Raw genomic sequence first — 26,852 nt, forward strand, 5'->3', positions numbered from 1 at the left:
TAAGCTGAGAGATGCGTATCAAGGTCCGATGAACGCCTGAAAGATGGATGGATAACTTGTAGGGGACCGTCTGATACATCATTTCATCTTCACGATAACGATACTTGATGTGTATCAGTCTTATCCTGGTTTCGGTCTCGGCATCTCAGCTTGGCTTCAAGGTTGTAGATGCTTCTGATCATGTAGCCCCCCGGTCAGAGCCCCAAGACAAGCTTTTCTCGAACATGCCAAGTGCTTCTCAAAATCGGACACATCCCTGATGTCTGCAATAATGTCTCGACAAGACCATCTTCCTTTTAAGCTTAATGAGACGACAGAGGATACCCAAAAAGTCAACATATGGATCATAATAGACTCTACACATACGAATACCCGAAGTGATACTGTGGGTTAGTGTCTAGCATTCTGGCAACCTATGTGAATACTATCGTGGGGCCTTTTTTTCATGGTCAAACATACCCGACCGAGTAAACCCGACGGGCTTCGCATGTTCCTCCGAGTCCACACGTTTCAGAGCTCTCACCATGTTCTAGAACACTGACACTATGAACACCCAAGATGAGGAATAGGATATTTAGGTAACACGATGGGTTGGGCTGGTATCGTTATGTAATTTCGAGGGGGCGTGGTGGTGTTGTTAGGTAAAGTTTCCCCTGTGTTACGCAATACCAAGCTATCTGCAGTGTCTCACATGAACACATGCCACAGGCACATGGCAGGTGGTCAGGCAACAGATCCCGAGATTTGGAGCGTCTGAGGCGGTATCGTGGTTGTGTCAGAGGCACAAATGTGTAGAGCATACAGCTCATAAAACCAGGCAATGCTGAAGTTGATTCAACTGGCGAGAGTTTGTGTAAATGATAAGAATGTTCTTATCGGATCATCCCAGTGGGTGTTTGAGGCCATTCCACCAATCACAGTCGCTATAAGCGAACGGTTACGCAACGGGCAGAACCGATCTCCACTGCTTGTTTGGCGGCTGTCACAGGGGTCAAAGGGCACCCCCCCCCCCCCCCCGGCTGCTCGCCTTATCTTGGCAAGGGGATTCGAAACAACGACAACCGCCGTCATCCCATCCCCCCATCTTTTTGTTGATTGTAATTCTGTCTGTACCGTTTTTCGCAATCGTCTTTTTACTCTCCTCTCACGCCCGCTCTTTTCCCGCGATGCCCTGAGCGATCGACTTCTCTCTCCTCCTATCGCATCTCGAACCCGCCGGGATGCTTTTCCGCTGACATCTAGAAAATACATCATCGCCGTGCTCCGCTATCGCAGCACCCCGACGAAACAATGCTCGACCAACAACTACACCGCGCGCGCATGGTTTCCAGCGTCGCCGCGACAGTCATATCGCTCGCGTGCGGTACCAACGTATGTGATTCCATGGGAGGACATTTGGCAGGCTGTTGGGATTTGGTTCGGTGACGGGAGCGCTGACGGTTGTAAACCTTCGTGATTCAGTATGTGTACTCGGCCTGGGCCCCACAGTTCGCCGATAAGCTCAACCTCACGACAACGGAGAGTAACCTGATCGGAGCGGCGGGTAATCTGGGCATGTATTCGATGGGCGTACCTATCGGGTTCTTTGTCGATAACCGTGGACCCCGACCAGCCGTGGCAGCCGGCGCGCTTCTCCTCGGCCTCGGGTACTACCCCTTTCGCGCCTCGTACGAAAACGCGGCCGGTTCGGTTCCGCTGTTATGTTTCTTTTCGTATCTTACCGGCCTGGGCGGATGTATGGCGTTCCAGGCGGCAGTCAAAACGTCGGCGCTCAACTGGCCACACCATCGGGGCACCGCCACGGCCTTCCCGTTGGCTGCCTTTGGCTTGAGCGCATTCTTCTTCTCCCAGGTCGGATCGCTCTTCTTTCCCGGAGACACCAGCGCGTTCTTGACTGTTCTGGCCGCCGGTACCTTTGCTCTGATCTTCACTGGATTTTGCTTCCTCAAGGTCTACCCCCACACTCCGGCCTACCATGCGGTACCTAACGGGGGTTCCGGCTCGGACACGCAGCGGCTGCGGCGGACATCGTCATCGGAGGACGGCAAGGCTAGAGGAGCGCGAAGATTCCCTGATGTAGAACCTGGTATGTCGACGCCCACCACCTACACGACTCCCGCGACGTCGACGCAGGCACAGACAGACGCAGAGGCTCCCGGACCGTCGTCGCCGTCAGCCAGCGCCCAGCTCCGTGACCAGACCGATGTTGAATCCGCCCGCCCCCCCTCGGACGAGGCACCCGATAGCGACGTTGACGAGACCTCGTCCCTCATGTCAAAGTCGTCCTCGCTGCCTGGTGATGTGTTAGTGCAGAGCAGTGTTGATATGGATCGTTCCCATCGTGTAGATATCCGTGGCTGGCGCTTGTTGTCCAATGTCGACTTTTGGCAGCTGTTTACCATTATGGGGATTCTGGCTGGCATTGGTCTCATGACTATCAAGTGAGTTCTCTCGCTTTCTTTGAGGAGAAACATTGCTAACCCTTTCCAGCAATATTGGACACAACGTCAATGCTCTCTGGAGGCGTTTCGATGACTCTGTTCCCGAGTCTTTCCTCGTACAGCGTCAGCAGATGCATGTCTCCATTCTGTCCATTGGCAGTTTCGGAGGGAGATTGCTGAGCGGTGAGCCTTTCCCTGGGTGGTCATTTCGCTCTTTGTGCTGACAAATCTACAGGTGTCGGATCTGATTTTCTTGTCAAGGTCGTAGGTGCCAGCCGCGCCTGGTGCCTCGTCGCGGCTAGTCTCGTATTTTGCATTGCCCAGCTCTTTGCCCTCAACGTCTCGAACCCGCACTACCTCGGTTTTGTTTCTGGCCTCTCAGGTGTCGGATACGGCTTCTTGTTTGGTGTCTTTCCCTCGATCGTAGCTGAGACGTTCGGTATCCACGGACTTAGCCAGAACTGGGGGTTCATGACACTCAGCCCTGTCATCTCGGGCAACATTTTCAACCTGTTTTACGGTGCCGTCTTTGACAGTCACATCATTGTTAGTCCTGATGGTGACCGGTCGTGCTATGACGGTATCGACTGCTACAGGAATGCGTATTTTGTCACGCTGGGTGCTTGTGGGCTGGGGTTGATTGTGACGTTGTCGACGATCAGACATCAGTATGTTGCGAGGTTGAGGGAGGCGGGGAAGGGCGCGGCTGAGGATTAAGGGGATGTCTCGACTGGATGGATAGTTGGTGGGAGGAGGAGTTTGAACTTGTGGGCATTTTTACACGGCTAGACACATCGCACATGGATGGAGAAGGATACCAAGTTTTTTTTTTTTTGTTTTTTTTTTTTTTTTTTTTTTTTTTTTGGATGACGTTGTTTTCATGTTGTTAGAGATAGGCGTTGCATGAGAGAGGCGTTGGGTATGGATACAGCAGTTTATATTTGCGGTAGAGCTCCAGTAACGAAGTAATAATGTCACAATACAATTTTTTTGGTCCTATTTTTCCATGACCCCCGTGATCTCATGTTGAAATGCTGGGTTCGCGGCTGTTATCAGATAACAGTTGAAACGCGCACCTTGATGGCCACCCATTTTTTCGAGTTCAGCACTCAACCCTAACCCTCTTAATGCCAAGGTCCCTGTTCGCGCCGCGACCTCGGGGGTCAGCTCTCTTATCGATTATCAACCACATCCATCCCCTGACCTTCAGCACGCGCGACAACACCAATCCACGGCGACAAAGATAATCTCATCGCGCCGCCGCCGTCGCCGAAATGTTGAACTTTATCCTCATCCAGAACCGACAGTACGTTTCCTCCTGCTCCCCCTCTTTTCTGTCTCCCTCCCATTGGTAACCAACCGACCACCTTTTGGAATAGGGGCAAAACCCGCCTAGCAAAATGGTACGTCCCCTACAGCGACGACGAAAAAGTCAAGGTCAAGGGCGAGGTACCTCTTCCACCCCTTCCTCCCCTCTTCTTCCCCCATCCCATATGCTGACCCCATGTCTGAAAGGTCCACCGCCTCGTCGCCCCCCGCGACCAAAAGTACCAATCCAACTTTGTAGAGTTCCGCAACCACAAGATCGTCTACCGCCGCTACGCCGGCCTCTTCTTCTGCGCCTGCGTCGACACAAACGACAACGAGCTCGCCTATCTAGAGGCTATCCACTTTTTTGTTGAAGTCTTGGATGCATTCTTTGGCAACGTCTGCGAGCTGGATCTGGTGTTTAACTTTTACAAGGTGTACGCCATCCTGGACGAGGTCTTCCTCGCAGGGGAGATTGAGGAGACGTCGAAGCAGGTTGTGTTGACTAGGTTGGAGCATTTGGATAAGTTGGAGTGAGAGGGGCGAGGATATACGGCGAAAAAGATATCGATTGTGCGCGTGGAAAGGAAGATGAATATCCCCGTGGCTGAGCGGGAGAGTCTATATCGTCCGATGTCGGGAAGAAGGAGAGACGGGCAGGCCACGGGATGTTGAGCAGGGCAGAGCGGCCATGTAGGAGGGATTACAGAACCAGGGCCACATCAACATCTCAAAAGAAGCAGGTTCACCATCGGGCAGACAGAAATGTCAATAATCATCGCATTTGTCTGCTGGCGAAATCTAGATAAAGGAACGGATGCAATAATAGTACAATATAACACAGAAAACAAGTCAAAACTCCAGACCACCGCTAAAATTCCCCATGTGAGGCACGGGCTCACGGGGAAAAGCTCTAGGCCCCAGCTTAAGCCAGAGATAATGATGAACAATCCCCAAAATAAACAAGAACCCAACAGATAAGCACCCCAGAGCCGACATGGCAGGTGTTGGTGGATCTAATCATCAACCACCACAATGTGGCTCTGGGACTCGCCATCAGATAGCCCAGTGAGGTCGGTAACGTCTCCCAACCCGCTGACAATGACAGACGACCTAGCCTCAGTCATGACAACATCATCATCCACGTCGATGACACCGTGGAGGTGTTGGATGACAGAAGAATTAGTCGCCTGCTGTGGCTCGTCCACCGAGGGCCCAGGCGAGAGCCGGCTCTTCAGCTGGGCGGACATATCGCCTTGCTCATTCTTGACAGAATCTTGAGCCTGGTCAATCTCCATGGCATCGTCATCGCCCCCCTCACGCTCGGAGGGCATATCAATAAAGTCAATTGCCACTGGACGCTTGGCCTTGGTCCTGCAATAGACCTTCTTGCCCAAAAACATCTTGAAGAACGAGGGGATCAAGTCGTTCTTGTCCTTCTCTTCCTCAATCATTTGGCCGACCTGCTGTGGGCCAACTCGAATTCTGGGGGGCGGCGCATTGGCGATACGAATAGGGGATCTCTCGAACTTGGGCACAACCAGCTGCGTTTTCTTCGGGGGCGTCTTCTTCTTCTTATTCTTCTTCAAAGTGGAGTGCTCGGGCTGCGCGTCTTCAGATGGCACATCATAATACGAAAGCCGTCCCTCCTCACGGGGGTCCGGGCTGACGGGCGGAGGCCTGCGGTTGGTGTAGACCTTGGTGGGGGGTTCGTCACCAACCGGCTTGTCTGGATCGAGATAACCCACGATGGAAGACTTCAAATCACCCCAAGGACTGTCGTTCGTACCAGCCCTTCCCCGAATAGACACGTTGCTCTCTGGGTCATCATCTGCACGCCGAGACTTCCGGCCCCTCGTCCCACGGCGGTGAGGTCTCGAGGCCAAATAGCCATCATCGTCAAACTCACTGTCCATACTGCGATGTCGCTTGTGGGAGCGGGGCTCGGGTCGGTAGGAGTCTATGACGGAATCTCGGATGGTATCACTGACGACTCTCCGAGGCGCGTCACGCTCAGTTTGACCGTTGCGCGAGCCTTTCGAAGGCTTCCGCGGGCAGTCATCAATATAGTGATCTGCCTGTTTTCCACAAAAATTGCAAGTGTAGTCCTCGGGTGCTTTGACGGCATATCGCCAGTCCCCGTTCGTTGGGCAATCTTGAATAAGATGGCCTAATAGGGTTAACAGCAGTAATATCATGCCTGGGGGTTCATACTTACCACGCACGTTGCAACGGTTGCACACATAGTTTCCCGGTATGGTAAACTCCTTGTCACCATTGGTAGCCGATTTGGCGTTTCCCACGTCAACCGGGCTCTCACCGTACTCCAAAACTAGCTCAGTTTGCGCGGCCTTCTTCTTTTTCTTCTTCGTTCTGGCCAACGCCCAGTCATCACCGAACACCATTCGGTTGGAACCGGTAAGAAAGGAGAGATCCTTGTCTTTCTCCTTCTCCTTCTCCTTCTCCTTCTCCTTCTCCTTCTCCTTCTCCTTCTCCTTCTCCTTCTCCTTCTCCTTCTCCTTCTCGTTCTCGTTCTCGTTCTCGTTCTCGTTCTCGTTCTCCTTCTCCTTCTGCTTCTGCTTCTGCTTCTCCTTTTGCATCTGCTTCTGCTTCTCCTCCTGCTCCCACTTTTCCCACTCCTGCTCCTGCTTTTTCTTCTCTCTCAGCCTCACCAAGTCTTCCATGGCCATTGCATTTGCTCCTGATAAAAACGGCAAATCGGGGCAGGCAGGATCAAATGTGTTACTCTTGCCCTGTCTTCCTGTTCCCGTTCGAATGCAGTCAGCAGCGGGAACTACCTTTTCAATCAGCTCTCCAGGCTCAGGAGCAGCCTCTCGAGAAAACTTCATCCTATCAGGATGCATGCGGCCATACATGATCTCGGGAGCAGGAGAGGAGTGGCCCACCGAGACAGATGCAGCCCTATCCGGGTGCATATGAGCCAATGTTGGCGGCGGAGAATCATGTTTCGGAGACTCTTGTGGTGTGCTGACAAGAGCCCTTCTTCCAGGATGGATATAATCGCTCATGTCTCCTTCAAAGGCAGCGGTAGAGTCATTGCGGGCCGGTGGGCCTGACAGTCTTCTATCCGGATGGGTGTAATCTTTCGTTGACTTTGAAGGGTCAGGGCCAGCAACAATCCTCAGGACTGACACCCGCCGATTGAGATGCTTGTGTTCATCCATGGGCTTGGACAAAGTGCCCGAGAGCTTTTGAATCTTTTGAGCTGTTGAAGTTTTGGATGGAGCTGGGGGCAGCGAGGCCGTAGTCCTGATTAGTTCCCGCAACTCAGTTTCCACGATGTGAAGACGTCTCGCGTCGAGAGGGGTGCTCTGAGACGTGGGTCTGCTCTAGCTCGACAAAACCATCAATGATGGTCTGGTCGTCAATGCGGCAGCTCTTGAGCAGCTGATACCACTCTTTGAGTTCGGATTCAGCGCTTGATGGGTTGGACACGTCCTTGTCAATCAGGCGTTCGATAAGCCATATGACAAAGCTGTTGAGGGTACGCTGTTTGTTGACCTTGACAGGAAATGCCCGGCCGAGAGTCTCAAAGAGCTTACGGGCGGAGGGACATTTGCGAAAATCACCAAGTGGCGGTTCGCCCTGGTTCTTCTTCTTACTCTTGCCCATTCTTTCCAAACAGGAGACACGGGCTCCTTGAGCAAGTAGACCGGCAGGCTTCCGCAATGTGGCAGCCTTAAGGCCGGGAACAAACGGCCCTCTGCGAGTTTCCTGTAGCCGTGCAAGAGGATGGGTCAGTTTCGGTATTTGCACATGTGTTCGTGAATTTGTCCTGAAAAGTACCTCTCGAAAGGACCAGAATATTGTCGGCCAGGGGCTGCGAGTAATTGCAATGGATCGCAAGCCCCTGGAGAAGAGAGTTGACCAGGTGCTACGATCGAGCCGAGATCAGAAAACCAATAAAACCAAGCTGCGACCCGTTCAGCAGATTGGCTTGTTTGACAGTTCTTGGTCGAGACAAAAGAAGCTGGGTACCTAAAAGAGCGGTTTTGGTTGATCAGTACTCACGCAGGTAGCCGAAGAAAAGATGGGTGGAAGACGTTGATTTGAAGGAAACCATCAGTGGTGCAGATGGAAGCATTTGACAAGTCCCGTTCCTGTGACGTGTTTTGTGTTGAATTTCCCAGAAAATAAGGCAGGAGCGAAGGGCTACTGTTGTGTGCATCCCGTTCCAAACGGAAGGAGCAGCTCAAGGTCACATCTAACGCAATTATCACAGCACCTGGATGCTCCATAGGTAATTATTCCACCTGAAGGGTGTTGTTCTCTGTCAAAAAAAATTGCATGATAGGAATGAGCAACAGATATCCCAAAACCAACCCGCCAAGCTCCCGAGCCCAAGGAAGTAGCAGTATACAAATGAAAAGGGGGCTAGAAATCACCTCTTCAGCTGTGCAAACCTCTTTGCAAGCTCATCCAGATCTGGAACCCCATCCCCTTTCTGCTCCGAAGGCTTTCTCGTCACAGCAGCCGGCTTCTTGGTTGGTGTTGTCAACTCCTGTCTGTTGAGAGTGACTTTGGGGTGTATGTTATCAGTGGAAGCACTAGGAGGATTGACATGAAGCGGGCTAGCCGGCCCAAAAGATTTTGGGGGTGTAGCTTTGCTCAGGTCTTCCTGTGCCTTGAGCTCAGCAGCAGCTTCCTCATCCACACCAACCAGCGGTTCCTCCAACACTCTTTGTGCCTGGCCTCCACTTGGGTTCTCATCATCATCATCATCATCCATAAAGTCAGGAGGATCCCCCAGCTCCTTATTCTTCCCTTTTGGCCAGTCAACGCCGTATGCCCGCGCAATCTCCTCAAGGTAACCCTGCACCAGCTCGTCTTTTGGTGGTGTGACGCTCAGCTTCTTGACCACCCCTTCGCTTACTTTCCCGTCGCTGTTTTCTGTAGCCTGTAGCACAAATTCTTTCCCAAACTTCTCAGCCAACAACGTCCTCACTGTTTGAAGCTCTTTTATTTCTGTCTTGGGAGCGGCGTAGATGATGGACTTGACAGCCTCTTCGAGGCCGGGATCGCATGTTGGTGATGCCTCTAGCAAGCCAGCGCGGGCTAGTAGAAGCTCGCAGTAGAGTTCTAGGATTTCGTGGAGCTCGGTGATAATGTCGGATCTGATGATGTTCTCGACGCGGATTCGGGCCGAGTCAACCTTGTTCTGCTCGAGGAGCTGGGCCATGGCTCTGCGCTGGGTCTTTGCAAGGGCCTCGTCACGCTTTTGAACCATACGAAGGCGGGCTATGGCTAGTTTGAGCTGGACTTTGATTTTGGTCTGGTGGTGACCTGTTAGATACTCTTTTACTTGCGATGTAAGGTGACAAGGAAGGAGCCATACCACAAGGACCGGGGATGTTGGAGGAGGCATTTTGGTATCTGGACTGGCTCAGTGTCCACGGGAAGGGTAGGAAACAGGAGATCTTGGAGTAGGCGAGGACTGGGTGATGTCTAATCAATGAACAAAGCTCCAGGCTCCAGTATTCTGAATAGGGAGAGGTTGCGAATGCGCAAGGCGGGATGCGGCTGAGAGCTTGGTGGCTGATGGTGGGGTTGGAAGTGCGTTGCATGCGGGGTAGCACGCTAATCAGCCTTTAACAGTTTGCGACAGGGTCTTGGCTGTCGTCGTTGTGGAGTCGATCTCCATACATGTCCATCTTGACAGCAGTTGGCTCGTGCGTTCTTCAACCTCATGTCTTGAGACGTAGGTAGAGAGCAGCTTGACCAGTGCCTCATGGGATGTGAGAGGAATCAAGGTATGCAAAAATAAAGACAATTTAAACAGCTTTCTTTCAATAGCAACTTTCAAGTTCAATCTAAACAGATAATTGAGCTCCTGAAACTCACAGTCACGTGGGATATATGGTCCGTGCCAGATATCAACGGACTTGTTGGAGCCTCGCGCTTGGCAACTTATTCCGCCAGTCAACACCTGTCCAGCATTGACAGCAACATATCTATTTCTTGTTTAACATCACGGTAGACCTTCATCGCTTCCAAATTCTCTACACCATAGCCATAATTACCTCTCGTTGGAAACAGCTTTTTTGGAAGACATCAACAACCATTCAGCACCGTTAATCCATCCTTCAAACCATCAAAATGGCGGACAAAGATAAACAGTACAAGTATCGTCAAGAGATACAGCAGGTTCGTTATGACTCTCTCTTTTGTTTGCTAGGTTGTATGACAAGTTGGGAAGTGGATGGAATGGACTGGGTGGGAAATGGAATGGGTTGATGGAGAAAGGACATCATGTGGGCATTGAGCATCGATTCAGGGACAAGAGCTGGATGCAGCAAGACGGCTTGACAGAGGGGATAGCCGGGCAGGGAATGCATAAAGCCAGATGATGTGACAAGTCACATTTGAAGGAGATAAAGAGATGGTACTCTCTGTCAACAGCGCGGTGAGAAATCTATTGGGAATGGGTATCTTATGACTTGGAAGATCTCTTGACTCTGGAGGGGTCTGTGGGGGGATGTCAGGAAAACTGGTGCTGGCCCCAACAGCTTTCATGTCTCTCACAGTGAAAGTCATCATGGGGGTGAAAACAGCTATACCGGTATTGCTCCCGGGCAGCGGCGGCGACGACATTCTGGGCCATGGCAACGGCAACGGCAACACTACATAAGTTCCCCATGTTTTGTTCTACTCACAAAATGACGCTTCCCTCAACCACTTTTCGACACGAGACCCAGAAGAAAAGACATCGAGATTGTCATAATGATCAGCACTTCTCCCTCCACACAGCCTGGTAAAAAGGGGCAGTCAGGTTGCCCACCCATGACGGAGCTGCCGCTCGCTCACCCTTCTTTGCCGACGCCAGGAAACTCGCGACTACCACCCCTGAACGCTCGACCTGGATGGAGAGCATCCGCTCCTGAGCGCCCTTCTCGCCGGACAGCACCGCCTGCGAACCCAACACACGGTCCCACCGTGAGCAAGATTCTTGCTCCCTCTTGGACTAATTTACAGGCAGAGCAGCCACAGCAAGAGGTGCGGCTACAAAAGACAGAAGAGGCACTGCTGCTTGAGAAGAGAGACCAGCTTCTTTGCTGGATCGAGCAGCTTGAGATTGAGATTGAACAGTGAAAACTGCCAACCTCGCCAAAGTCAAAATCTCAAGAGTCGCAGCCACAGGCCATTTCTCAAGAGAACCCATCGGAGTTAGTGCCAGAGCTGTCTTCCTTGCAGCCAGAGTTGAGAACTCAAGAGAGATCACCTGCACCAGAGTCGCAGCCCGCAGCCATTTCTGCGACTTTTCAGGAGCAACCATCAGAGTCGAAACCTCAAGACACATCACCACACTCTGAGTTGCAGCAAACAGTCAAAGAACTCGAGATCTCGAAACAAGAATTGCCAGTCTCACAGCCGGAGTCGACACTCCAAGAAATCTTGCTGCATCCTGTGCCAGAGTCGCAGCTGTCACCACAGGCACAAGGGGCGCAGCCAGAAATCATGCCACGAAAGATACTGCCCAAAGAAACCCCAGAGTTATATACAGCCCATCAACTTCAACCAGTGCCGCCTCGTCAAGTACCAGAGGTGCAGCCACAGCTTGAGAAGCAGCCTGAGTCTGAAAGGCAACCCGAGCCAGAGCCGCAGCAGTTGCGACCCATTCCGATGCTTCAGTCAGAGCAACCTCATGATTTTGCCCCCCATCGAGGAAATGAGCAGGTCCAGCAGCAGAATGATGGCCAGTCCATGAAGGGGGCGACCCCCCCGACTCGACAGCAACAGGAAGATGACACCCCCATGTACTTTCAAGCCTCCCTTCACGAGCTCTATCCCGTCAGGCTTGTCAATCCGCGGTGCGCCAAATTCAAGAAAGTGTTTCAGAGGCCACACTTCTTCACCCCGTCCCCGAGTTATGCAATCGGATACACTCCTGTGCCGCCACCGCAGCCCGGAGCTGCTACTGGTAGTACTGCTGTCAATGACTCCGCGCCCCCTGTCATTGACGTCCCGCGCTCTGCAGTCAAAGAAGCCATTGCCAGTCGTAACGACGTCTTCAAGGGAAACCCCGCGCTGTTTGACGAGGTCATGATGAATGGCCAACCACTTGACCTTAGTGGCTACGACCTTGAGCAGAATGAGGAAGGCACTGCCAATTTGATCCCGCTTAACCTTGACCCGGCTGCGTTTATGCTCAAGGATTTCCTCACTCGGCCTGATCCGATGGAAACGGGGAAGGGGAAAGAGGGGGGGACTGGACGGGAGGGGGAGAGGGAGGAGGTTGCTTTTGAGGTTGAAATTGATCCCAGCGACTGGATTGCTGACATTGTTACCAAGATGATGTACGTCTCTGGTGAGACGGGCGAGCCATCGGCCGAGACGACGGGGATTATCGAGGATATCGTGAGGCAGCAGGTTATTGAGATTGTGAGTTTGTGTCCATTCAATGTTTCTCCCGTCCGAACTAACCACCGTCCCAGCTCCGCAACTGCACCGAACTCGCCGCCCGCCGCGGCGCCCGCGCGATCACTATTAATGACCTGATTTTCCAAATCCGTGATGACGCCCCAAAGGTTTCCCGTCTGCGGACATTCCTCTCCTGGAAAGACGTCCGCAAAAACGTCAAGGATTCCGACGACAAGGGAGGAGAGGGTGATCTTGGTGCGGGTGAAGACCCCGTCGGTGGTGTAGTTCCCGGCGGGCCAGTCGACGACACGGCCAAAAAGAACAAGAAAGCCAAAGTCGGCCTCCCCTGGGAACCATCGTCTTATTTCGCCGTTGAAGTCCCAGAGAGAGAAGACGAAGAAGACGAGGAGGAAGAGGAAATGAACCACATCACCCTCCAGCGCCTCCGCAAGGCAGACGAGCGGACCAAGGCCATGACGCGAGAGGAATACGTCACCTGGTCTGAGTTTCGCCAAGCATCGTTTACGTACCGCAAGGGAAAGAGATTTAGGGAATGGGCGGGTTTTGGGATCGTGACGGATAGCAAGCCGAGTGATGATATTGTGGATATCTTGGGGTTTTTGACGTTTGAGATGGTGCAGACGCTGACGGAGGAGGCGTTGAAGATCAAGGAGAATGAGGACCAGCATAGGGAGAGGACGGGAGGGGGGGAGCAGGCGGCGGGGAATGCGGCGAAGAAGAGGAAGATGGGGGGGTTGGGTGGGGGGTTGTTTGATCCGCCTAGTGAGGGGAGGACGCCGGTTGAGCCGAGGCATATTCAGGAGGCTTTTAGGAGGCTGCAGGGACGGAGTAAGAAGAGCAGGGCTATGTTGAACGGGACGAGGATTCAGCAGAGGACGAATCTGAGGTTGTTTTAGGGGGAGGATGGGGGTGTTTTTGTGGGCTTTGGACGATACGGGGGAGGAAATCCTTGCGTTATGGTTTCCGCGGTGTCGTCTCTATGACTTGGAGGGGGGTTAATGGAAGATTGGATGGGTTGGACAGCGGAGGAAATTCTTGTGTTTTGGTATCCCTGCCACCTAGTAATGGAAGATGGGGGAGGTAGGATGAGGTATGGAGTTTTTCGTTGTAGCGTTACGTTGGGGGGTTTTGTACTTTTCACTATTTTATATGGAGTTTGGGGCATGGATAGAGTTTCGGGGAATGTTTCTGGGTTGATAATACCCTTGTTGTCTTGTTTACAAGACGTAGTTAGATGATTAAATAGATGCATTAACTTTATAAACTTTCTCGTGCTATGCTGAGGTAGATATGAGATGGCTATGTTTGGATATTGGGAGGGTGTTATAGTGAATTTCGTCCGAGCTTGAGTTTTAAGATTTTCGTTTGCAAGCGCTACTGTATGGAAACTCTTGAGGGCCTCTCATTCTCTTCAGCCATCTACTCTATTGCAAACCCTCTTCAGGCCTCTGCCAGCTTTGCCAGCTCACCGGCTCTATCCTCCATGCCCGCTCTGCCTTCAAGCATCACACCGCGCCGTTGCAGACAACGACCAGCATCCAATCAAGGGCAGCGAGCTCGGTACTCCTCTGGAGAAGCAACTGGCACAGTACAGATCCACGAGGATCGCTCGCTCGCAAGTGGTACAAGATAAGCTCACGGCTTGTTACGACCAGACCAGGAAACCATTTCTCTCACGCCGCCCCGTTCGCTCGCGAGCGCTGCCAGGCGTCCCATCAATATGCCCGGTTCACCTAATTACTATATGTAGCAGATCCGCGAGGATCACCAGCTCACAAGCGCTCCACGGGAAGCCAACAGCCATGTACTACAAAAATCCGCCACGCACAATCTCACAAGAGACAACCCGCAAAGATTGCCTGACCGGGTCTGGTCCAGGGAGTCACGAGATTGCACCACGGCTGCAATACCTCTGGACCAGGCGCCTTCCTCGTTCGCGAGCGCTGCTGACTTGAGGTGTCGCGAGCTTACCTTTTATATCCGTGCAGGATCTTCCCATGGAAATATGGGAGTCCGCAAGAATATTACGACAGCCCTCGAACCGGCGTCGACTGGCCCCTAAAATATCATCCCAATAAATACGTACCTACCAGTGCCAGCGCCGGTACAGCCCCCATCACGTTGATGACCGGCGGCTCTCTGGTGGCGCTTCGAGGCGGAGTGTCCACCTGAAAGACGAGAAACAAACTCAACAGCAACGAGTACATCGAAGGACAGGTTTAGGATCCCGTGTCCAGACGTATTACCGTGGTAAACCACCAGAGACAGCGTTGAACTCCCTGTCAGTCTTTCTATAACTCGTCGTGACTAGATGTGTGTGGGTGTGCAGGAGGAGGTATATGAGTTTTGCAATAGAGATGTGAGAGGACTGCCCACCTACCTTTGGTCAGCTGCAACGCCACATCCTCATCAGAGCTTTTGGCCTTGAGACCTATCATCTTCCTAATTCCTCTTGGCCAGTCCCCTTTTTGCAAATCTAGATAGGTGGTTATCTACCAAACTTTCGGTAAGAGTTGTCTAGGTTCTTGATCAAGACTTCTCCTAGCTTGAACAAAATGTCTACTAGTCGGCCCTATAGACTTCCCCCATTCCAATTCCAGTAATAAACCGCCCATTTCCCCCTAATCTAAAAGCTCAAAATTCCACCCCCAAGTCTAACTCGTATTTACCCCAGCCCTAGATCCCTTCAACCCTCACCAGCCTAGTCCACACAACTTCAAATCTTCCAACTATAACTGTCCAGATCAATAATCCCCTCTAACAACCCACACGACTTCCCTTCCTTATCACTATCAACCATTAGACCAACCGGGACAAATGGATAGCCACAAACTCAGTATACCCCCAAACGTTAGGTTAATCCCATCTTCCGCCCCACCATAACCTATTGGACGGTGTTGCTGTTGATTTATTTCGAGTCTTGGGGGCATTTTTGATGGTTTTGTCACGGTGACATGGCAAGTTGGGTTGCTTTCATAGGGATTTCCGGAGGATTTCTGTTGAATCTGAAAATGCTTTCCATGGCTGTAAACATACACAAATTACATGCCTGTTTAGATTTGTTCTCAGTAATACACATACGTTACCATCTATTTTGCTCAGTAAGCCCTTACACCCCTATCCAGTCCAGACCCTTCCATCACCCAGCCCTCTGTTTCCCCTTCCCCCCCCTCAAAAACACCCTCCAATCCACCTTCCCCCCCTCCTGCCACGTCCTCCCCTCAAATGCTCCCCCCAACCCACACAAATGCCTCATCGTCGGCCTCCCATGCGGACAATTCCACGGCTTCTCCATCCCCCCCATATTCCTCACCACCCTCTCCATCTGCCTCCCCGACAACGCCCTCCCAATCATGATACTACTCCTGCAAGCCCTCATGGCAAACATCTTCCTCACCTTTGACGGTCTCGGGATCGTCGTAGCCGAACTGCTCGGGTTATCCCCCAGCAAAAAGATCAACTCCTCCAAATCCGTCAAATCAAACGTTGTCTCCCTCGACAAAGGTAGAGTGACGAGTTGACACCTCGATCCCACCGGGGAGTCCCCAGACGTGTCGACTGATACCACAAACCCGTTGCGCTCGAGAGAGACGAGGTTCTCGAGGATTATCTCCTCTTCTAGGGCGGTCAGAGTCAAGGGTTTGGGCTGGACAAGACGCTGGGATTGGACCGTGGTGGTGGATTGGAGGCGCTCAAAGTTGTATTTCTCGTCCGAGGCGTGTTGGTCGATTATGAAGAGCTCGTCGTCGTCGTCTGAGGGGGAGGAGGAACCCTCCCGGACGGCGAGGATGAAGCCTAGGTTGAATTGGCCGATGATTTTCATTTTGGCAAAGTCAGTTTTGGTGATTTTTAGGGAGAGTTTCTCTTCGGGGTTGGCTGCGTCTAAGCCGTCGTCGTCTTGGGAGGGAGGTGGTTTGCTTTTCCGGGGTGGGAGGTGGTTTGAAAGGGAGATGATTTGCTGGCTAATCTCCATTTCGTTGGTTCTGACCCTGTGGATGAGGTTGAGGGTCATGTCTTTCCGCTTTGGACGGCCTTTGAGGAGCATCTGGGAGCGCTTTTCGCTTTCTTCTGATGCTTCGGCAGCGGTGGCCTGGGCGGCGTCGATAAGGGCTTGTACCTTCTTTTCTTCTTGTGCCTTCTTTTCTTCCTCGTCGATGTACTCGTCGTCGGCTGAGTCATGGTCACAGCATTCGTCTTGCTCGACAGAGGCTCTTGGGCTGTCTGCTTCTGAAGGCATCTCCTCATTCCCTTCATTGTCAGCCCGGAGCTCCTCCTCCTCCTCCTCCCCTTCTTCGTGAGAGGAACGAGGCATCTCAGGTTCTTCCATGTCCACATCATTATCCTCTCCTTGAGACACAAACAAGGACTCTTCGATGTCATCGTCCTGGCCCTCTGCCGATCCAGCGGCGTCCGAAGCTTCCTCATCCACCTCAATTTCCTCATCCTCAATGTCCACCTCTTCTGTAGTAATCTCGAGATCTTCTGTCGAGCCTCCCTTACTACTCGCCGCAGCAGAAAACATTTGAGTGAGACGTCCGCCAAAGGATGGCACAGGTGCGGTCTTCTTCCCGGCCTTAGCAGCGCCAAGCTTTTGGGAAGGCCTGGAAGGCTCCTCAATTCTTGATCGTTTCAGGGGACTCCTGATCACGCTCGTCACGGTGGAGTCGCCTATGGTGATCGTAGCCACTTCTTGAGTTGACCGTTTATACCGAGCTGGAGCGATGGGACTAGATCGTGGAGCTGCAGGTTGCGACGGTGGCGGAATCGCCGGAATTGAAGACTGTGGTGGCTCGTCTTCTGCATCTTCCATTGCGACCTCTGTCTCGTCTTTCTCTGGGTTCTCGACCATCTCAGAAGTTTCCTCTTCCTCTTCATCCTGATCATCGACCGACGCTCGTCTCTGTGTAATCGATGAGTCTGATTCGGACGATTGATGTGACAGTGTGGCTGTCCTCCTGTTGCTTACAGAAGCAACAGAGACCGGTGTCTGTGAGCGAACAAGCGTCGGTTTCTTAAACGGCGTCTGCCTCAGCCCTCGGGCTTGGGATGTCGGAATGGTGACATCCTGCGTCTCGAAGAGTTCAATCAAGGACTCCCGCAGATTGTCAAGCATTTGACCTTGGTCGTGGAGCAAGATGGTGCGCTTGTCTGGACTGACATTGACATCGTAAAGATGAGTGTCGAGTTGAATGTCTGCAAAGATGAAAGGCAACTGTGAAGCATTGTAGGAGCGATACACCTCGTTGAAAACCTTGACAAACTGGGGTAGACCGCAAGGCCGCCCATTGACGTAGAACATTTGACGATCTGGCGTTTGTCGGCCTTCACCAGGTGTCGGCCGGGAGACATGCCCGAGCACCCTAACCTCGGTATTGCTCCCGTCAGCTCTAGCTTTACCCTTCACGAGAGGACCGGCGGTAGGTGTGAGCTGCAGCTTGAGATCCATTGTGATCAAAGCATTCATCGTCTTGACGCCAAACACATTGATGATATTCTCGCGTGTTGTGGGATTACCCTTGGTTGAGAACAGAACCATCCTCTTCCCTTTGGTGGGCTGCTGGGAAACGGTGAACTTGACGCCCGTTTGGATGCAGGCATATTGGTTGAGCAGGCTGATAACCTTGCCCCATTCCCTCTTGATGTTTCTCTCCAGCTCACGACGGCGTACTGGGAGGTTGCGGAAGAGGTCCTCTACAATTACAGAAGTACCACGCTGGCCCGAAACAACGCTGGTGCTCTTAAGCTTCCCAGACATCTCGAACTCGAGTTTCGCTGCGCGAGGGACCTGCTCCTTGGTGCAAGTTATAACAGAGAATTTGGATAGTGCGCAGAGGGAGGACAATGCCTCCCCACGGAAGCCAAACGTCTGAAGTGTGGAGAGATCATCATATGTTGAGAGCTTGGACGTGTAATGCTTTAGGGCGACTGATTGGTAGTTGTGTGGTGCAATTCCGGCTCCATTGTCTTGGACCTCGATGGAGTCAAGACCTTGGTTTTTGAACCGTACCTCTGCAGCATGATTAGCATCCTTTACTGGAACAGGTCTGAACATATCTGAAGATATTTATTCGTACCGATGGTGGTTGCCCCGGCATCCACACTGTTCTCCACGAGCTCTTTGGCTACAGAGCACAAATCGACAATAACCTGACCAGCTTGGATCTGGTGGACTGCACTCGAGTCGATGGCCTTGATGGTGACGTTGGATGCCATAGTATGTGATGATACCCTCCCGCCCTCAACAACGTCGGTTATTGTCTCACAAATACGGCCCAGTTGGGATAGGTATCAGGTCATCTCATATTGGCGCTGATGTGTGTGTGTGATAGGGAGAGAGAGTGAGAGAGAGTGTGTGTTACTCCTGGTGTGTTACACCAGGAAAATCAATTAAACTCGAGAAAGGAGGACGCGATGCGTTCCTGCCTGCGGTGACACGCGCACTAGTAAATTAAGGCTGTCGTGTAACGCCCCCTACCAGAACACACGGTCAATACCGCCAATGTTACAATGCCATGAGTACTACACCGTAAACCCCCACGAACTGCCACATTGCTTGGACGTTAGCCGTGCCACGTCGGATCTCCTGCCTGGGCATTCGCTGGAAGCTTTCTTGAAGGAATTTAGCGCTAAAACTTTAAGCTTTCTCGACGTTTTGAACAGTCCAAAAGATTCAAGGGTCCAGATGTTATGCAACACGACAGAAAATCCATGCAGAAACGACTCTCCTCTCTCGTCAGCACAGCCTGACTTGGCACATCTGTAGATGTTATTCTGTAAAAGACCGATCTCGGCACAAGGTAACAACGGCATCCCAATCCGTAGCCTTTAATGCAGGTCGGTTATTTCCAGATGACGTTATGCTTGGCCGCTGTGGTAGCCAATTGAGCAGCTCGGCATATCAACATTCTGAAGGGAGCATTGCAGCAAAAAGCGAAATCACTCCAGCCCGTTTCCAGGAATTGAACCCTGTCAACTTGTCAAGACATGTCCAGAACCAAGGTTTCTAACAGCCAAAGACTGCCGCGATAAGAAGAAAAGGGCCACCACCAGCACATGTGCATCGTCCACGAAAGATGCATACTGTAGGAGCTGTTGACCCACATGCTGCCAACATTTTTGTCGGTTTTCGGTGCAGAGTTCCGCCTTTTCTGGGACCAGCCGCTGTTGCAGAAGTTGAAAATCCTGAGGATCGTCCATGTGAGAAACACAGCTGCCTTTTTCTGTTGGTTCCTATGTCGGAAGGATTGCGTATGGCTCGCCTGGGCGCATCGCCAGCAACTGGACTTTGTATCTCACCTCACCTGATCTCGGTATAGAGACATGTAACAAGGAGAATGGCCATGTAAACCAGCGAGGCCCACCGGATTGCCGCAAGCCAGCCACCTCGCGACGACCTGAAAAAAGTCCCGGTCAATAAAGCAACAGGTGTGAGGTGGTGCATGCTGCAGGAGGGAAATAATTCCCAGCTTTGGAGAGCTGGGTTGCAACAGCTTGCCGCCCACTGCCGCTCTGGAGCTTATATTCCGCAGATTCCGCCCATCCCAGCCTCACCACCCCCAGCTTCAGGTTTCTCTTCTTCTTGGACGGAATCAGGAAGCACTCGTTTATTCTGTCGCCTGAGACAAAGTCGCTCGTTCGCCATACCGTCAAACAAAAACACGCAGTAGATGTCACAGACGTCACCTGAATCCTGGCACCGAAAACGTTTTGTGCCGATCCGGAAGAATCTGGGATCCCCTCGTTGCTCTCTCACACCCTGAACACCCTTATCAAGGGTTCTCGCGTTATTGTTGGTTTCATCCGCCGTGCGACCTCTGCCTTGGACCCCACCGCCGCTGAGGATCATCATACGCCCTATGCGATATCCATATCTGTATTCACAGGGCATTCCAATATTCGGACTCGAAGAGAAGACAGTGCTGGAGTGGAGGGTTGCTATCAACCTGAGGTGGAAATTCCCCATCCAAAAGAAGCCACTGCGGCACCTGCGTCGAATCATCTCGGCCCGTTTGGAGGCTGGTCGGAACGCTTGTTTCCAAGCCATAGGCGGCCAATAGCGGGCTGCAGCGCTGTGCACCTGCTAGCCTGCCACAGCCTAGCGCTGGGATTCAAGGGTGGGCTCCCCGAATCGAACCTGCATCGACCACCCAGAGCTCGTGGTTTTCACATCAATTTTGTTTTTTTTCTTTAATCTTGCCAGTTCAGAGGCTCGACGGCGATAGGGAACAAGCAGCTTGGTGATACTATTACGAGTAGATGCCCAGCCTCTGTCCGGCTCTAACTACCGTCCCCACCAAAACGAAAAAAAGTCTGCCAGCGCCGATTCATGCCCAGCGTTTTGTCGCTGTCGCTGTCGCGCCCCGTCAAAGTCCGTTCCCTCCCGCCTCCGTCTCCCTTGACCTCGAGCTGCCAAGGACCGCACCGCATCGAGAAGCGCAACCTGCCATAACGCACATCCCCAAAGGCAGGAGTCGTCCGCCAACCGACCCTGCTGGGATGACGAGGCACTCATCAGGATCCTCCGAAGACGGTGACACTTTGCACGTCGAGGTTCCTCATGTCAGTTCGTCCAACCAATCCGCCCTGAGGCCACAGGCCGCCGCACAGCCTTCCACCTCAACTAGCCCAGACAGCACCGCCAGCCATCACCACCAACGTCGCAGCAGCGCTGACCCGCGAACCTCGTCCTCGATCAGTCGGAGGTCAACCAGCATCAATTGGAAGCCTACCGAGACCAGGAATGGCTCACTAGAGAAGCCCCCATCGCCGACGCGCCCAACAACCCCCTCTCCACTCGGCCTGATACCGACCGCGAATGGGTCACATGCAAAGAAGAGAGAGATGGAAAAGGCGCACGAGGCCATGTTTGCCGTCCGGCATCAGCGATGGCGAAGCCCGTGGGCAATTGGCCTTCTTGCGCTTGTCGCATCCATCACCGGTATCGCCTTGCTGCTGACGGTGGTTCACTCGTCGGTAACACGACAAATTGATCCAAAGGGCTGTCGAATGTCTTACTTGCGCCCGTCATACGCCAAGCTCAACGAGTTCGATACGGAACACACCCGTCTCGCAAGCAAATATTCGCTGTACATGTATCGCGAACAGGGAATTGACCATGACACAAGGGTTCGGATCCCCCATCCTATGTCTTGGTATATGTATGCCAAGCACCTTTGCTAATCCACTGCTAACGTCAACTGCGCGCAGGTACGAGGAGTCCCCGTTCTCTTCATTCCTGGCAATGCCGGGAGCTACAAGCAAGTCCGACCCATTGCCTCTGAGGCAGCAAACTACTTCCACGATGTCCTGCAGCATGACCCCGAGACATACAACGCCGGCATCAGAAGCCTCGACTTCTTCACCGTCGATTTCAATGAAGATATCACGGCGTTCCACGGGCAGACCCTCCTCGACCAGGCCGAATACCTCAATGAGGCGATTCGCTACATCCTCTCGCTCTACCTCGATCCGCGCGTTTCCGACCGAAACCCTGATCTTCCCGACCCGACCTCGGTGATAGTGCTGGGCCACTCTATGGGAGGAATTGTTGCGCGGACAATGCTCATCATGCCCAACTACCAAACGAACTCGATCAACACCATCATCACCATGTCGGCGCCTCACGCCCGGCCGCCTGTGTCCTTTGACAGCCAGATCGTCAAGGCATACAAAGACATCAACGATTATTGGAGGCATGCCTACTCGCAACAGTGGGCCAACAACAACCCCCTCTGGCATGTGACGCTTGTTTCGATCGCGGGCGGAGGACTCGATACCGTGGTCCCTTCGGATTATGCGAGCGTCGAGTCGTTGGTTCCGGACACGCATGGATTCACTGTCTTCACATCGACCATTCCCACAGTATGGACGAGCATGGATCATCAGGCGATTCTGTGGTGCGACCAGTTCCGCAAGGTGTTGGTTCGGACGCTATTTGACCTCTCCGATGTGCACAGGGCATCCCAAACGAAACCGAGGGCGGAGAGAATGCGCGTCTTCAAAAAGCGGCTGCTTACCGGCATGGAAACTGTTGCTGAGAAGACGGCGCCTCGATCAGACCCGACGACTTTGCTTACCGTGGAGGACAATTCTGACACCATCATTGCTCAGGGGGAGCGGTTAGTTTTGCGGCAATTGGGAACCACTGGCAGGGTTCGCGCCCACCTCATGACCATCCCACCTCCCGGGCCTCCCGAAGTCAAGCGCTTTACTTTGATGACCGATATCAAGCTCGACCAGCCTGGCGAGAACGGGAAGCTCGAAGTCATGTTTTGCAGCGTTGTCCCATCGCAACCGGGCCAAACCGGGGCAGGATTTCCAAGCCAAATCGACCTTTCCAAGGGTACTGCAGGAACTACCCGGCTGGCTTGCCGAAGTGCTGCCCCAGATGTCATTCCACTCCCTGGATCAAACAAGACAACCGCCTTTCCATTCTATAGGGACCTAGAGAAGCAGGTCCTGCCCTTCTACTACCTCGAGTACGACCTGGACGACATTGCTGAACAACAGTTTATTGCAGTGGTGGAGAAGGCAACGAATCCCACCCAAGGTTTCGTGATTGCCGAGTTCAGCGAGCAGTCGCAGTCACACCAAACGGCACAGATCGGCCTTCAACGTCTGCTCACCTCGGGCTTGAAGTTCACCATGCCTGCTGCACGACCGATGGTGACGGAAACCAAGGTGCCATCCTTGCAGTCGAGCTTGCTAGCCTACAACTTGCGCCTGAGTAGCCACTCATGTGGCAACAAAGAGGAGCTCTTCGCCCCGATGGTGAGGCAGTATCTGGTGGAGCCGTTTGAGTCGAAGTATTTTGTCAATGTACGCGATGCGCCGATCAGCCTTCACGGTGTTGCTCCCTACGTCCCTCCGCCTCTTGCCAAGAGGTCCGCCAGCGAGGATGGACTGAGCTTTCAGTTTTGGACCGATCCTACTTGCGATTCCAGCATTGAGGTTGAGCTTGAGGTGGATTTCAGTGGTAGTCTCGGCAAGCTGTATATGCGCTACCGTACCGTCTTTGCTGCGTTCCCGCTGCTCGTGGTGGCTCTCGTGTTGCGCAAACAGTTCCGCGTCTACGATACCACGGGTGTGTTCATCACCTTCACAGAAAGCTTGGATCTTTGCCTCAGGCAGTCCATTCCGTTGATGCTTGCGTCGCTCACCATGTTGACCGTGGCCACGGCCAACCCGAACCCAGCTGGCAGCGCAAGCTTCTGGCATTGGAACAAGAGCACATCTTCGCTAGTCGATTTCCACCTTAACGACTATCTGATCGGTACTCAGGACCCGATGTTCCTGTTCTTGATTCCCATGATTGGAATAATATGCATCGGAGTGTGCACCGTCTTCAACTACATCACACTTGCCCTCACGCACTTGTTGAGCAGCCTCTTCAACCTGTTGGCATTCCGCCCTGCGTGGGTTCGCAATGATGAACGCAAGAAACAAGGAGGCACCGGGTTTCTGCCGTCATCACCCAGGCGCAGAATGATCACGACAGCCGTCTTGCTATTCCTCGTGTCTACAGCCATCCCGTACCAGTTTGCCTATCTGGTTGCCTGCCTGGTCCAACTGACAACCACAGTACGCGCGCAGCGAATCGCCCAGGAACTCCAGTCAGCAGCCAACTCGAGCTTTTACAACTACGTCCATTCGATTCTCATCCTCATGCTCTGGATCCTTCCCATCAACCTGCCAACGCTCGTGGTCTGGATACACAACCTGGCTGTTCATTGGCTCACGCCCTTCACCTCGCACCACAATGTATTGTCCATCATGCCATTCATCGTCCTTGTGGAGACCTTGACCACGGGCAAGATGGTTCCTCCGGTCACCGGTCGGATGAAGCACCTCACGAGCATTCTGCTGTTCGGCATTGCCATCTATGCTGCCGTGTATGGAATCTCTTACGCCTACACATTACACCACCTGGTCAACCTGGTCGCGTTTTGGCTGGTCATCCTTCACTCCACCTCGGACTCTTGGCCAATATCGGGGTTAAAACACTTGTACGAAGGAGACGCCGAGGACCGCAAGGGCGGTAAAGAGCCATGAACAAAACCTCCGATTAGACACCTTTGGAATAGACTATCCCAAAAAATTACCTGGACATTCACCAACCTATTCACCTTTTTGATACCCAATCCGAATGGTTCCGAATATCACCAGACCACGATTGTGCATGCCTCTTTGCCCGCACTGCCGGCCCTCTTTTGGCTGGCTCGCATACTTTCTGTTCTTTTCATTCTCTACGACACACGATTTTATGAGGGTGGTTTCCCGTCTGCTTCGACTTTTATAGCACCATAACCAGGGAAATGGGTTTGCTTGGATACACCAGGGGTATTACGGATGGGAGGGAAGATTGATTTTTCTTCGCGCTCCCCTGTTTCTTCTTTTCGCTGTTCAGTTTACGTCTTGATGGATGGGGATAACACATGTGTTTTTTTTTTTTTTTTTTTTGGGTTCATAAGGAGCGGCAAAATTTTTTGGTATTGGTCAAGGGTTGTCGTGGTTTGGGGAAATGGCAGCATGGTATAGGATTGGGAAGGGGAGAAACCCCCGAGCCAGTTTTGGCCGCTGATAATGTTTATGTTTCTTTCTTTTTTTTTTCTGCTGTCTCTCGCTTCTCACTTTTTCTTCGGGGGTGGTTTGGTCGTCAGACAGACAAAACACCTTTGCTCGATGCCCCTCGTTTCAGCTTAGCAACGCCAGCTCATCACCACAGATGGGCAGACCAAGGAGGAGGTAATGGACGATGACACCGGAGACAATAATGGTGTGTGTATGTGTGTGGTCTCTGATAGAAGAGACAGATGATCAGAAAGGTTGTCTGTTGGTGTGTGTGGTTTTGATGCTTGTTAGAATAGCGAGATGAGAAAGAGCCAAGAAAGCGAGAGGGGGGGAGTTGGATTATTACTATAGCCGGGATGGTGTAGATAGAGGGGGATGGAAGAGGTGGGTGGGATGGTTGGTGTATATACCACTTGTATTTAATTAGGGAGGGGGAGTAGTGCAGACACAATCTCTTGAGAAGGTTGTGTGAGGCAGAAGGGAAGAATATATGATCAAGTTCAAGTACTTTGTGCGGGAAGTGAAGCGGGTTCTTGTTGAGCTGTGAACGCTCAAACCAAGCGATAAGGCCTCTTTCACATAGACACGAAGTATTCCAGCTGTGTTATCCAAAGTCATCTATGGCATCTCCACCAGCATGGGAGATAGTAGTTCGTCAATTTTTTGTCGATCTGAAACACATAGGTACTTATACATGATGTCCTGCACAGCCTTACACTGCCCTTTATTTCATCTCTACCATGGAGGATACACTTCTTAGGAAGCCAGTCAAATATACCAAGGTCGCCTTGATATACAAAATCGTAACTGAAAAGCCAAAAACCCTAACCCAGAATCCTGCAGGCCTTCCCCCTGCTGTGGCATCTCCACCAATCAAATGCAGGTACCCCTGCAGAGTCACGTGAACATTGTCCCCCGTCCCAAGTTTTGTGGCGCAGGTGCAGGAGGCAGGATCCTTGGGCGCTGCGTCACGTAACCTCCAGCCGCCGCAGCCGTTACCGTCGTCGTCGTCGCAGTTGGCTCGATCCAGTGTTTGCAACATTCAACTACCTCCTAGCTACTGTCAACAAACCCCGACGATAAACCCAACGAACCCCGATATCTTTTTGCGCACGATATCCGATCGCACCTAACCACGAAATATTTCTCCCTTTGAATCAACCCGCCTGGTGTGGCCTGAGGGGCTATACTCAACCACCGCGATGGGCGCCCTCCTCTCCCTCCCGCTGATGGCGGTTCCAAGCCTAGGCACAGTACGCGACCCCCCCCATTATCCTCCCCCCCCCCCAAGAAACATCAACAAAGTGCGATAGACTGACGATATAACCTTAGCTCCTCTCCTTCGGCGCAAGCTGCTGCGGAGCAGCAACCTGCTCAATGGTCTGCTCCGCCTGCGGAAAATGCGGCAACTCGGTCGCAACCCGCATAGCCTACGCCCTCATCCTCCTCGTCAACTCGATCCTCTCCTGGATCATGCTCACAAAGTGGGCCATCGAGAAGCTCCAGCACCTCATGCTCGACTACGTAAAGATCAAATGCGGCGAGGGCGACTGCTACGGCTGGCTAGCCGTCCACAGAATCAACTTTGCGCTCGGCATGTTCCACCTCGTCCTTGCCGGACTGATGCTGGGGGTTCACTCCTCCAAGAACCCTCGCGCGGCGATACAAAATGGTTTCTGGGGTCCAAAGATCATTGCCTGGTTGGGGCTGATCGTGTTGACTTTTTTCATTCCGGATACGTTTTTCCAGTTTTGGGGGAACTACGTCGCGCTGATTTGCGCGATGCTGTTTTTGATGCTGGGGTTGATTTTGCTGGTGGATTTGGCGCATAATTGGGCAGAGTACTGTCTTGGGCAGATTGAGGAGTCCGAGTCGAAGACCTGGAGGGTGGTTTTGATTGGGTCGACGTTGGGGATGTATGTGGCTAGTTTGGCCATGACGGTGGTGCAGTATGTGTTTTTTGCCGGGTCGGGGTGTTCGATGAACCAGGCGGCGATTACGATCAATTTGCTGCTCTGGCTGGTCATCTCGGTCATTTCGGTGCACCCGACTGTGCAGGAGTATAACCCCAAGGCCGGGCTGGCTCAGGCGGCCATGGTGGCGGTATACTGCACCTATTTGACCATGTCGGCC

The 26,852-nt window shown here is 52.5% G+C and overlaps 8 protein-coding genes across 8 annotated transcripts; 5 read left to right on the top strand and 3 right to left on the bottom strand.

The window, feature by feature from the left end:
* Positions 1-1,290: 1,290 nt before the first annotated feature.
* On the top strand, positions 1,291-3,158 carry PODANS_6_1500 (uncharacterized protein; the record flags this gene model as incomplete). Its single annotated transcript, XM_001910320.1, has 4 exons — positions 1,291-1,371; positions 1,462-2,441; positions 2,491-2,624; positions 2,677-3,158. 4 exons carry the CDS (start codon positions 1,291-1,293, stop codon positions 3,156-3,158), a joined length of 1,677 nt encoding a protein of 558 aa, XP_001910355.1.
* Positions 3,159-3,715: 557 nt separating this feature from the next.
* Positions 3,716-4,286, top strand: PODANS_6_1490 (uncharacterized protein; the record flags this gene model as incomplete). Its single annotated transcript, XM_001910321.1, has 3 exons — positions 3,716-3,747; positions 3,821-3,890; positions 3,957-4,286. 3 exons carry the CDS (start codon positions 3,716-3,718, stop codon positions 4,284-4,286), a joined length of 432 nt encoding a protein of 143 aa, XP_001910356.1.
* Positions 4,287-4,765: 479 nt separating this feature from the next.
* Positions 4,766-7,382, bottom strand: PODANS_6_1480 (uncharacterized protein; the record flags this gene model as incomplete). Its single annotated transcript, XM_001910322.1, has 2 exons — positions 4,766-6,996; positions 7,049-7,382. 2 exons carry the CDS (start codon positions 7,380-7,382, stop codon positions 4,766-4,768), a joined length of 2,565 nt encoding a protein of 854 aa, XP_001910357.1.
* Positions 7,383-8,151: 769 nt separating this feature from the next.
* PODANS_6_1470 (uncharacterized protein) lies at positions 8,152-9,135 on the bottom strand (the record flags this gene model as incomplete). Its single annotated transcript, XM_001910323.1, has 2 exons — positions 8,152-9,042; positions 9,106-9,135. 2 exons carry the CDS (start codon positions 9,133-9,135, stop codon positions 8,152-8,154), a joined length of 921 nt encoding a protein of 306 aa, XP_001910358.1.
* Positions 9,136-11,225: 2,090 nt separating this feature from the next.
* On the top strand, positions 11,226-13,045 carry PODANS_6_1460 (uncharacterized protein; the record flags this gene model as incomplete). The annotated part of the gene is made up of 2 exons (XM_001910324.1): positions 11,226-12,149; positions 12,203-13,045. 2 exons carry the CDS (start codon positions 11,226-11,228, stop codon positions 13,043-13,045), a joined length of 1,767 nt encoding a protein of 588 aa, XP_001910359.1.
* A 2,243-nt stretch (positions 13,046-15,288) lies between these two features.
* On the bottom strand, positions 15,289-18,362 carry PODANS_6_1450 (uncharacterized protein; the record flags this gene model as incomplete). The annotated part of the gene is made up of 2 exons (XM_001910325.1): positions 15,289-18,158; positions 18,224-18,362. 2 exons carry the CDS (start codon positions 18,360-18,362, stop codon positions 15,289-15,291), a joined length of 3,009 nt encoding a protein of 1,002 aa, XP_001910360.1.
* A 2,283-nt stretch (positions 18,363-20,645) lies between these two features.
* PODANS_6_1440 (uncharacterized protein) lies at positions 20,646-24,200 on the top strand (the record flags this gene model as incomplete). Its single annotated transcript, XM_001910326.1, has 2 exons — positions 20,646-21,275; positions 21,357-24,200. The coding sequence occupies 2 exons, from the start codon at positions 20,646-20,648 to the stop codon at positions 24,198-24,200; spliced, it is 3,474 nt and encodes a 1,157-aa protein (XP_001910361.1).
* A 1,896-nt stretch (positions 24,201-26,096) lies between these two features.
* Positions 26,097-26,843, top strand: PODANS_6_1430 (uncharacterized protein; the record flags this gene model as incomplete). Its single annotated transcript, XM_001910327.1, has 1 exon — positions 26,097-26,843. A coding segment is annotated over one exon (747 nt), but the record flags the coding sequence as incomplete, so codon positions are not given.
* Between the last annotated feature and the right edge of the window lie 9 nt (positions 26,844-26,852).

The sequence above is a fragment of the Podospora anserina genome, chromosome 6 (genome assembly GCF_000226545.1).
Source record: "Podospora anserina S mat+ genomic DNA chromosome 6, supercontig 2".
In the NCBI taxonomy this organism is placed as follows: Eukaryota; Fungi; Ascomycota; class Sordariomycetes; order Sordariales; family Podosporaceae; genus Podospora; species Podospora anserina.